Below are 12,100 nucleotides of genomic sequence, written 5' to 3'. Positions count from 1 at the left end.
TTTATGTAAATAATATTTTAATTAATTAAATGTATATGGCATAAATAAAAAAAATTAAATTGTTGAAATATAACAAAAAACAATATATATATAATCTCATAACTAAGTATAATATAATGTTGAAATATAATATTGTATATAATTACATGTAGTTGATAATAAATCATACAAACAATGCATAAAGCTATATGTTTGTACATTAGAGGGTCAATACCTCAGTATCAATAACTGATAATCACACAGCTGATCTTATAGTTTATTGATCAGAAGCCAAAAACTGACAGAGGGTAACACTTATCACATGTTCTTATTATAATCAATACAGTATTGACTTTAATCTATAATCAATAAATCAAAGAAACTAAACATTTAAATCTCCTAAACAATATTTCCAAACATCACAGATTATTAATACTGATCACTCATACTGACTGTCAGTCAATCATTATCAATGTTTATTTATTCAGCAATTAGAAACGACACTAGAAAAATGTTTCTAATTAGTTTCTGCTGATTGTTGATTAAATTTCACTGACATTTTACAGGAACAGATAAAATTCTTTCACTCATTTAACTCAGATTTCTTTTTGTTTTATTCTAATATTTATTTTTATTAATTTTCTTATTTAATGTCATATGTGTTTAAAATATAGAGTTTCTCAGTTTAAACTTTTGTAGTTTTATTTTTGTTTAAAGGAGCTACATGTTCTCAGTCCATCAGGAGAGGATGAAGAGGACGATGGCCATCATCATCATCATCACCTGCTGCTGCCATGTTTGTGGTCAGAGAAAACTCATAAAGCTATGGAGTTAGTTATTTTTAAAATGCCTTTTCAAATAGTTTTTCAAATTCTATTATGTATTCATGAATTAATAAATGCACCTATTTATAAATAGTTTATTTCATGAATGTTTTATGCTGTTTTTGTAAATCCATTTTTAAATCTGAAATATTTATTTATTAATTAATCATTCATTTATAAATTCTTTTTGTAATTCCTGTTTATAATGTCTATTAAAATATGAAATTAAGGAAATGCTTTATTACTTTTCCTGTGACGTCCCTGCTCCTCCATATATAGCAACTTCTAGTAAAGTTAAGACTGTGATTTTTAATAGTTTTTTTTTATTGGTTGATATAATGTTTGTGTGAGATTTTATATTTAATTTTTATGCTGTTTACATTTATCCTATTTATCTTTTATCTTGTCATTTTACTCTTTATACTTTTGCTCTTCTTTTATCTATTTTCAATTTTTTCTAAATGTTTTCTATTTAAAAAATGTCTTCTTGTGTGTGATTGCTAATGTGACAAATGAATTATAATAAATCTTTGACTCTTTGAGGAAACATCTGAAACTGTAGAACATAAACTGACTTCTGTAAATGATGTTTGTGTTTCTAAATAAATATTAATCAATATGTTTGATTAAGTTTCAAGTTAACTCTTCTCTCTCCAGGTGGGATGGTTGAAAGCACCAGAAAAGCTTAGTAAGCTGACTTGTTTTAGTAAGCTGTGTGTTTTTTCGAGACCTGTATTATTATCATTATTATTATTATTGTTGTTGTTGTTGTTGTTTTACAACAGGTTCATTAAACATTTTAGAGATGATGGATTGTGGCTTCTGTTCTGTGCTTCATGTTTTTAAAGTTCTACAGTCTGTTCTAAAGTTTTACACAATTAAAGGTCACAACATGTTTCTATTGGTCTCAGGCTGTTGTTGTCTGGTTCTCTGGTTGGTTCTCTGGTTCTTAGGTTCTCTGGTTGGTTCTCTGGTTCTTAGGTTCTCAGGTTGTTTTTGTCTGGTTCTCTGGTTGGTTCTCTGGTTCTCGGGTTGTTTTTGTCTGGTTCTCTGGTTGGTTCTCTGGGTGGTTCTCTGGTTCTCAGGTAGGTTCTCTGGTTCTCTGGTTGGTTCTCTGGTTGGTTCTCTGGTTCTCCAGTTGGTTCTCTGGTTGGTTCTCAGGTTGGTTCTCTGGTTCTCAGGTGCTTTTCTGGTTCAGTACATGTTTGATTTCCACTGAGCTCCGTTAGTTTCTAGAACAAAATAAATCACATTAAATATTAAATATAATAATTAAATGAAGTCATGTATTAAAACCTGCAGCGATTCATTTAGATAAATAAAATCACTTTAATCACATGGATGAAACTTGATACATTTTATAATAAACATAAACAGCTGTTGAAGACAAACATAAACAAAGCGGAGGGGAGGAGTCAGGCGGTGTTGGGGTCTTACTGGTGAAATCCTGTGTGGACTTCTTCCTCTGATGAGATCCACCGACCTGCGGAGACACGTCACAGGTTCAAACTGACTGAACACGGCATAATTTCCTGCCACAAACCTTCTCATGTGATTATAGAAAAACAATAATCATATATAATAGATCAAATAAACGCAGGTTATTATTGTCAATAAAATCAGACCTTCTTCTTGGAGCCAGTGGCGCTCAGAGCAGCGATCTTACTCTCGATGTCAGACACCTGGAAAACACAAACTGTAATTCATTAACCAAATCTAAACTTGCTGAGACTCAAGCACAGAAGAAGAGACAGATTCTGTGGTCCAGGTGTGGGTCTGGACCGGACCCACCTCGCTCTCAGCGCTCTGGACTCTGGCGGCCGTCAGTGCCACCACGTCCTCCAGCTCCGACAGCTCTGAGTCCGTGGTCCCTCCGAAGCGGTTCTTGGCGCTCTGCTCCAGTTTGCGAAGCTTGGACTCCAGTTCGTAGGACTGACCGGCAGCGATGTACACCTGGACAGGTGAGAGGACAGACTCACCTGTGTGACACACCTTCAGACCGCTGACAGTGATGGTGACAGGGCTGAGTATCACACACTGGTTCTCTAGTGGACTAACTAAGACCAGAATCCACTCAGCTGATCCAGGTCACTGGTTCTGACCCGGGTTTGAAAACAGTTTGTATTGTGCAGCTGTTGCATCATGGGAAAAAGACATGTATGTCATGACCTTTTCAGTAACTAGTGAGGGTCTGCAGATCTGATAAGACCAGGGCCAGAACTCCAGCTGGACTCTGATGGAACCAGAACCAGGCAGTATGTTTCACCCAGATACGCTGATACCCAGCCCTGTGGTGAGCTGGGGGAGGGGGGGTGTCAAGCCAGTCCAGACATTTGTCATGCTTCAGACGAGGCGGGGGGGGGGGGGGGGGGGGGTGGCCTTAGTTTGACCTTCAGACAAAGAGATTGGGGGGGGGCGTGCAGTTGATGTTTGAAGCTTACATTTTCCTCAAGTTCCCTGAAAGCATCATCAGCTTGCTTTAGGTCAGAGCCCACAGAGTGTGAGCGCTCGCTGGGCTCTGATAGGCCGAGCTCGACCAGCGCCTTTTCTGTGGCATTAATGGTTCTCAGGACCTCAGTGGTGAGGTCACAGAGGGCGGCGGCTGTCGATCTCTGAAAGCCATGAGGAGGACAGATGTTAGCAGCTGGAACACATAACCTGGTCCTGCAGCAGCTGCCGGCCTGGAGTCTGGACAGGGTGGAAGGTGTGAGGGGTGGGGGTGGGGGGTGGAGGCTCAGGGTCAGTGCTCAGTGCTGCCTTCAAGGTCTCTACGGCAGCAGAGCTTCAGTGATGTCATTACTTATAAAAAGTTTATTATTGACATGTAGTGATCAATCAGCAGCTGTAATGAACACATGGTTCATTGTAAATATTTTAAATATATATATATATTATTGTACTACATACTGTATATTATATATTGTTTATTATATATTATATATTATATATTATTGGTGGTGGACACAGATCCAGACTTAGCTGGCCCTCCAGAAACCAGAGACACATTTAGAAACCAATGTCCATCTAATGAGAACAGGAGAGCCACTGGGGGTCAAAACACCTTAAGTCTTCTGCTTTCCTTGAAATGTTCACTGAAGTATTGAACTGTAAAAGACCTTAGTGACCAAACTAAGGGGAAAACTAATGGTGGATCAGAGAGAGAAAACAATTGCATTTTATGACTGAAGCTGAAAGTTTCAGCAGATGATCTTCACACCTGAAGTTTTACTTCAGATATGGAGGCAGTTTGTTTCTGACCTCTGCTGACCTTCAGAGGTCATTGACCTCAGCATTACATTCCTCCTTTACTTTATAACCATGTTTATCTTTGTTCTAATAAAGATTATTATTTGCTGCTGTAGTCATGTAACATTGTTTTTATTAGAGCACCAGCTGCAGACACTCCCCCCCGCCCCCCATTTCAAGATGTTAATGTAACTACAGCTTGGACTCATTAGTCCAGGGGGGTCCTCACCTGTCTCCTCTCTAGTGTCTGGTCCCTTGTCTCTGGTCTCTGGTCTCTGGTATCTGGTCCCTTGTCCCTTGTCCCTTGTCTCTGGTCTCTGGTCTCTGGTCTCTGGTCTCTGGTCTCTTGTCTCTTGTCTCTTGTCTCTTGTCTCTTGTCTCTTGTCTCTTGTCTCATGTCTCATGTCTCATGTCTCATGTCTCATGTCTCTGGTCCCTTGTCTCTTGTCTCTTGTCTCTTGTCTCATGTCTTATGTCTCATGTCTCTGGTCCCTGGTCTCTGGTCTCTGGTCCCTTGTCCCTTGTCTCTTGTCTCTTGTCTCTGGGCTCTGGGCTCTGGTCTCTGGGGTCTAGGCAGGCAGCTGCTGACAGTCTGTTAGTCAGGAGGCAGTCATGCAGTCTGAATCTACTTCAGTCCAGATCCGGACTGATCCAGACTCTTTGAGACTCTAAAGAGCTCAGAGCCACAGGATCAATATTGACCATGATATCAGATCTTGTTATGATCATCAGTTATTAACGTTTCAATAATAATAATAATTATAATGATAATAATAATCTTTTCTGATAACATCTCTGTTGGTAGAATTTTATGTTGGAGCTCTTTGTCCTGAATATGAACATTTTAAATAATATTATTATTGTTTATTATTATTATTATTATTATTATTATTATTATTATTATTATTATTATTATTATTATATGATCAGTTGCATATATTGTACATTATTGTTGTATACAGTATATTATATATTATCATTGTATATTATTATTGTATATATCACACAGTAGTGATGTGTGTGACCTGTTGTCGGGGGGAAGCTGAGCCATGCTGTGAATTCATCACAAACAGGAACCTGGACATTTACAAAACATGAAGAAGCAGCAAGATCAGAGAGAGAGTCTGAGACCTGGTCTCAGAACCAGGTTCAGGTCCTCAGTAAACCAGGACTCAGTACAGTTGACGAGACAGCGGTTCTGACCCAGTCCTACCTTCTGGGCCTCAGTCGGCATCTCGTCGCTGGACGAGCTCAGGTCTTTGTCCTTCAGAGAGTCCAGAGTGACCACCGGACCCCGGACTCCAGCCAGACCTTTACCCAGAGAGAAAGACTTCTTCTCGTCCTCCGAGGACAGACCCTTATCACTCAGGTTTCCCGCCAACTCACTGAGCTTTCTCCTCAGCTTCTCCTCCTCGTTCTGAGTGGACGGAGTGGACTCCTGGAGACAGACAGAGGACATGAAGGACAGACAGAGGACATGAAGCTCAGGGCAGACAGAGGACACTGTCTCACCTCATCAGCAGGCGTCATCTTCTCCTCCAGGCGGCTCAGCAGACTTTCGATGGCCGACATGCGTTTGTTCAGCTCGTTGATCTAAGAGCAGAAGAAATAAAGGGGACAATTCAGAGATGTCCGCCAGGTCTAAATCTAAATGTCCTGCTTGTGTCTGTGTTTGTGTCTGTGTCTGTATCTGTGTCTGTGCTTGTTTGTGTCAGTGTTTGTGTTTGTGTCTGTGCTTATTTGTGTCTGTGTCTGTGCTTATTTGTGTCAGTGTTTGTGTTTGTGTCTGTGTCTGTGTTTGTGTTTGTGTTTGTGTCTGTGTCTGTGTCTATGTCTATGTCTATGTTTGTTTATGTTTGTGTTTGTGTCTGTGTCTGTGTCTGTGTTTGTGTCTGTGTCTGTGTCTGTGTCTATGTCTATGTCTGTGTTTGTTTATGTTTGTGTCTGTGTTTGTGTCTCCATGTGTTTGTGTTTGTGTTTGTGTTTGTATCTGTGTTTGTGTTTGTGTCTGTGTCTGTATGTGTTTGTGTCTGTGTCTGTGTGTGTTTGTGTTTGTGTCTGTGTGTTTTTGATTGTGTTTGTGTCTGTTTGTGTCCGTGTGTCTGTTTGTGTTTGTGTTTGTGTCTGTGTTTGTCTATGTTTATGTCTGTGTTTGTGTGTGTTTGTGTCTGTATCTGTGTGTGTTTGTGTCTGTGTGTGTTTGTGTTTGTGTGTGTTTGTCTGTGTGTGTTTGTGTTTGTGTTCCGTCATCAGTAAAACACTGAGACCATGGTGGATTGTGATTGGTCAATGTCTCTTACAGGCGGGCCTTGTCCAAGGTTCTCCTGGGAGGAGGCTCTGCTGTTTTTACGGCGGTGGGGGGGTTGTTGATACATAGGGGGGTGTCTCTGGTACTCCTCCTCATCAGAGGTGTCGACGTACTGTTGCCGAGCAACCGACGAACTGATCTTAGACAGAGAGCGAGTCCGGACCATCCTGCTGTCTCCATATTCATCTGATCACACACAGGTGGATATGTACAGGTGAGTATGTGAAGGTCAGTATGTACAGGTGAGCATGCGAAGGTCAGTATGTATAGATGAATAAAATCTTACAAATGAAACAAATTCTACATAAAATAAAATGAAAATCTACATAGAAAAAATAAAACAACAAAATACAGTTGAAATAAAATAAAAACACATATGGAAGTATGATCGATATTAATGATAATAATTATAATAATGATAATAATAATGTATTGTTTCATCAGATACAGATACAGAAATATTCTTCATGTCTGTTGCTTCATTTCAGACATTGATCCTGACCCTGACCCTGACCCTGACCCTGAGGCCTGTACTACAAAGCAGGATTTGTGGTCATCAGGTAACTTCAGGTTTAACTCTGGGTTTTCAGTCCTATGACGTAAATCACCATGGTAACTTACGCTGAACTCCTCACCTGCTCCGGCGCAGGTTAACTTCAGAGGATCAGATAAAAACCTGTCAACAGCCCAACTACTGACCAATCAGATCACTGTAAAAACTGAGTCATCATTCCTACAGTATCCTGACAGGGACAAAACAGTTCACAATAAAGTGATCAATAATAACGAGCAGTGGATATAAAATATAAATCAGTGGAACAGATTTCTTGTTTGAGTCTTTCCATGTGTCACTCTGTTTTTAAAACAAAGCTTCTAATGAATTTACAGAGTTTATCACTAAATAAAATATAACAACTGTTAGAGCTTCATTTCACCTGAACACAGATTCTTTAATGGAGGATTCCTGCCAGTGATGAAGGTTTTACTCTCTTCTTCATCACTGAGCTCAGAACAACATGAGGAGACTCTGTGACCACGACTGGAGAGAAACCTGAACCTGTCAGGGTATGTGGTAAGTAGGGGTGGACCCAAAATGCAGCCAACACTTGGGGAACGGTGCAGACAGGTTTATTAAACAAAAGAACTTAAAAAACAAGCACAGGGAACAACAAGGAACAGCAGGCCAAAACACGAGAAGCACAGGGGATGACAACAGGCAACATGAACAGACTAAGGACAAACCGGACATGAACAGCTTGGGGACGAACCAGACATGAACGGACAACGCGACCAGATGATGACAAACCCAGAGATAAACAGACAAACCGACACAGACAAAGGGGAGCACAAAGACTATATGTATTATATATGTACTATATATATACAGGAGGCAAGGGTGATTGCACACAGGTGAAACACATTAGGGCGGGCCAGACAATCACCACACAGAAACAGGACCAAGACAGGAAGCAAAAACACTGACACACAAGGAAACCAATTACAAAATAAAACAGGAAGTGAGAAAAGTCCAAACAAAACTAACAAAAGGTGTCTGCCATAGCAAACCATGACAGAACCTCTGATGTCTTTGATTAGAACAATTAGTCTCACACTGTTAATTATTTCATCATTATAATGAACATTTCAGTCAGACTGACTCATTAGACATCAACTACTCCTTTCCTCTTTTCTCTCTCTCCTCTTTTCTTCCTCTCCTCTTCCTCTCCTCTGCAGCAGAAACAGTCTGACATTAACTTTAACTGTTTTCTCTGCATCACATGTTCATAACAGTTTGTTCATCATCAGACTGAAGAGTGAAAATACTCAAACATGATGATAATTCATGCACTTATTTACAATATATTTTACTCTGACTTTAAAAGAAATTATACTTAGACATGGAAATAATATTTTTTTATTCCAGTCGTGTGATCATATTGTCACATTTCACCTTGTTGAATATCACTTGTGGATGTGGTTATAACTGAACTTACCTTATCAACGTGTCTTCTCATATCATATTAAGAACTTCATTCATGGTTCTGACGATGCTGCTTATAATTAACAACTCTGCCTCTTTCACATGAACGCGCTTGTAACTGGACAGGTAAACCCAGGGTTAACTGTGCCAGGTGATAACCTGCTTCATAGTACAGGTTATCAGGACGGTCAATGTTAGGTTCAGTCAAGCCAGAAAACTAAAAGTTATCCTGGATATGTTGAACTTGCTTCATAGTACAGGCCTCTGACCCTGATCCTGATTGGTTCACTGAGGTTAAACAGGTTGAATACACCTGTAGTTCCTCCAGCAGACAGCAGAGTGCGCTCCAATAAAATACACTGGAGTCAAGGACTGATAGGAAGAGAGTCAGCTAATACTGTCATTGTATACAGGTATTCTGTGTACTGTGTACTCTGTGTACAGGTACTGTGTACTGTGTGTACTGCAGTAATGTGTGTACTAACCAGGTCTCATGGCGTAGCGGTCCAGACTCTTCCTGCGGTTAACACGGTGGTTGTAAGCGTCGTAGTCCACGTCATTCCTATAATATCGATCCTCCTGCGGCTGCTGCAACAGACACATGGGACACCAGGTGAGGGACACCAGGTGAGTGGGAGAGTGTAACTTTAACCTGTATGACCTCTGACCTCTCCTGTCTGAGTGACAGGAAGTTGAGTTTGTTAAACTTTAAATATGTTTGGTCTGAGACCAGTGTATGAGAGTCAGACTGTGTGACAGGTGTGTGATGTACCTGGACAGACTGTCGTCGTGAGTGAGGGAAATAATCCTCTGAGTCAAAGTCCATGGGATGGACAGACAGCAGACGTTTACTCTTCCTCATCTGAAATCACAGCAGGAAGTTCATTAAAACCTGCTTTATTCACATGCAAACATCTGTTTTCACATCTGTTTAGGTATTTACCACTTTGTAGCGCTGAGCCTCAGCGTCGCCATGGTCGTCCTCGTTCCCATTGAACATGTCTGCAGGTACAAAACAAAACTCACTTCACATTTAAACAACAATCTTCATTTGTCTAAACATAGTGACAAAAGACTCAGGCTGTGTTTTTGTTTTTGTTTATCATCTGAGTTTGGACAACAACAGACACATTCAGCTGTTTGCTGTTGTTGGTGTTTTATTGTTGACTCACACTTGTGGACGTCCGGCATACTCTGAGTATCATCATCACGACCACCTGATCAAAACACACACGTGCTTCAGTTACATGTTTTCACTCATTTATTAGAAATATTCATTCAGACTTTATTTACTGTCTGTCGCTAACATTCATGTTCGTCTCATGTTCCTTCAACAGGTGCATCACTCACCTGGAAATAACATTCATTCATTCATCACTGAGCTTTTTACATCATCTACAGGTGAGTGCTACAGGTGACAGGTGTGATGATGACTCACCGTCTCCATTCAGCCTCTTGTACAGTGACCTCATGACTTTGGCGCTGCCAAAGCGTTTGAATCGGTTTCTGACATTGTCATGGTACCAACCCAGAGTCCCCATCTTCAACACTCTGTATGTAAACAACAACAACAAAAACAATAACACAACAACAACAACACAACGACAACAACAACAACAACAACAACAACAACACAACAACACCACAACAACAACAACATGACGACAACAATACAACAACAACCACAATGTGTATTAGTCTGAGACAGATGTATCTGCCCCACCCCCCCACCCCCCCACCCCAACCACCCCCACCTGTCCAAGTCTCACCTGCCCCCCCCCACCAAACTGGTCTCAGGCTCACCCCCCACCACTTGTCCCAGTCTCACCTGGTCATGCGACAGTTGTCACACACCCAGCCGTGCTCCTTCTTGTTGTAGCGGCTGCAGGACTTGCAGGTGAACATGTGACAGTCCAGACACTGACGCTTGCTGTTGACCAGGAACTTGAAGGGCTGCAGGCAGCGGATACACAGAGAGTCGGACACTCTGCTCTCAGAGCCCAGCAGCTCGCGCTTCGTGTCCTCCTTCTCGATCTTCGTCTTCAGGTCACTGAAACAACAACAGGGGACAGGTTGGTCAGGAAGTGGACTGAGACAAAGCTCCACAGATTCCTCACAGACGTGCTGTCACACATTATAAATAAAGTTTTAACAGTGACTGGACGTGTTCCTGAAAAGTTCTCTCTCAAAGCAGATGTGGCAGCAGCTGTAAGTGAATGAACAGTGTGTTCTCAGAGCTTCATGTGACTCCATCATTAAACTCTGAGGGTTTGTTGTTCTCCACATGCATCACACGATCACACTGCTGCAGGCAGTCACACACATTCACAGCTCTCACTAAACTTTATTCAAAACCTCAGAAACGGACAAAGAGAGAAGCCAAACATCCGTCCTGATAAAGACTCTGGATGTTCTGACATCATGAATTAAAGTGAATTTAAAAAGTGAAACAAACTTCAAACAACATCTGACGAATCGTTCAAACATTAACATGGACTTCTGTTTCACACTGATGAGTTTTTCTGTTCAGTGTCAGTAGAAATCTCACATCACTTCAAACCAAGTGATGATTTGACTGATTCGTTCTTAGACCCAGACTCTTCCAGCTGTCTATGAGTTTGCCCCCGGGGCTGATGGGAGCTGGAGTCTTTAGTGGAAACACAGGGAGTCTTTGTGAGCTTCCTGTTTTCTGCTGCAGACTCTCGTCCGTGTGACTGAGCCATGATCAACTGCGACAACAACAACGTCTTTCACGCTCACATTCCTCCAACCTTTACATGAACCAGAAGAATCAAGAGCTGAGCTCAGACAGACACACCTGTACAGGTGAGCTGAAGATCAGCTCCTTCATTAACACGTCTCAATCACATGGTTTAGCCCCAGAGAAAAGACTCCACTGTATTTGAACCAATCATCTCATACAAACATTATTACATCTGTATTAATGTGTAGTAAAGTGTAATAATGTGTAGTAAAGTGTATTAATGTGTATTAAAGTGTAATAATGTGTATTAAAGTGTAATAATGTGTATTAAAGTGTAATAGTGTGTAGTAAAGTGTAATAATGTGTAGTAAAGTGTAATAGTGTGTATTACTGTGTGCATATATATTAAACTATATTAAATTGATCCAGAGCCTTTTCTTTTCAAAGATGAATAAAATGCAAATGTTTGAAAACACAGTGGAATATGAACCATGGAGTATGAATGACGAAGATGAAGGGATGAAGAAATGAAGAGATGAACAGATGAATGGATGAAGAGATGAACAGATGAATGGATGAAGAGATGAAGAGATGAACAGATGAACAAATGAAGAGATAAACATGAATGGATGAATGGATGAATGGATAAACGTACCCAAGTCTCTCCTCCTCCTTCTTGCGGAGGTTAAAGTCTCGTTGAATCACCTCCCACACGTGTTTCGCTTCTTCGTCCGTCAGACGGGTAAGATCCAGTTTTCTCTCCATGACGCTGAAAAATCACAAACACATTCAGGTCATCGTCATCGTCATCGTCATCATCATCACCATCATCATCATCATCATCATCGGCATCATCAATGTCATCATCATCATCATCATCACCATCATCATCACCATCATCATCATCACCATCATCATCATCATCATCATCATCATCGTCATCATCATCATCATCACCATCATCATCACCATCATCATCATCACCATCATCATCATCACCATCACCATCACCATCATCATCATCAATGTCATCATCATCCTCATCACCATCATCATCA

At 40.7% G+C, this 12,100-nt stretch overlaps 1 protein-coding gene across 1 annotated transcript; it reads right to left on the bottom strand.

Moving 5' to 3' along the window:
- Positions 1 to 1,956: 1,956 nt before the first annotated feature.
- LOC111235571 (melanophilin-like) lies at positions 1,957 to 11,807 on the bottom strand. Its single transcript, XM_022764053.1, has 14 exons — positions 11,698 to 11,807; positions 10,167 to 10,388; positions 9,777 to 9,889; positions 9,511 to 9,555; positions 9,282 to 9,340; positions 9,111 to 9,200; positions 8,824 to 8,926; positions 6,350 to 6,543; positions 5,562 to 5,642; positions 5,263 to 5,487; positions 2,595 to 2,756; positions 2,429 to 2,485; positions 2,241 to 2,286; positions 1,957 to 2,035 (listed from the first exon to the last, which is right to left on the bottom strand). Exons 1-14 carry the CDS (start codon positions 11,805 to 11,807, stop codon positions 1,998 to 2,000), a joined length of 1,545 nt encoding a protein of 514 aa, XP_022619774.1. The 3' UTR covers positions 1,957 to 1,997.
- Positions 11,808 to 12,100: the final 293 nt, after the last annotated feature.

Source organism: Seriola dumerili, unplaced genomic scaffold (genome assembly GCF_002260705.1).
Source record: "Seriola dumerili isolate Sdu_G_001 unplaced genomic scaffold, Sdu_1.0 BDQW01000513.1, whole genome shotgun sequence".
In the NCBI taxonomy this organism is placed as follows: Eukaryota; Metazoa; Chordata; class Actinopteri; order Carangiformes; family Carangidae; genus Seriola; species Seriola dumerili.
Note: the sequence above shows the minus strand (reverse complement) of the source record. Positions and strands in the feature narration are given on the sequence as shown.

Coding starts and splice junctions, on each gene's coding strand:
- LOC111235571 (XM_022764053.1), bottom strand. CDS start 11,807: ATGGAGAGAAAACTGGATCTTACCCGTCTGACGGACGAAGAAGCGAAA. Junction 9,890..10,166: donor GACAACTGTCGCATGACCAG/GTGAGACTGGGA, acceptor GTTTACATACAG/AGTGTTGAAGATGGGGACTC. Junction 8,927..9,110: donor CACGACGACAGTCTGTCCAG/GTACATCACACA, acceptor TGTCTGTTGCAG/CAGCCGCAGGAGGATCGATA.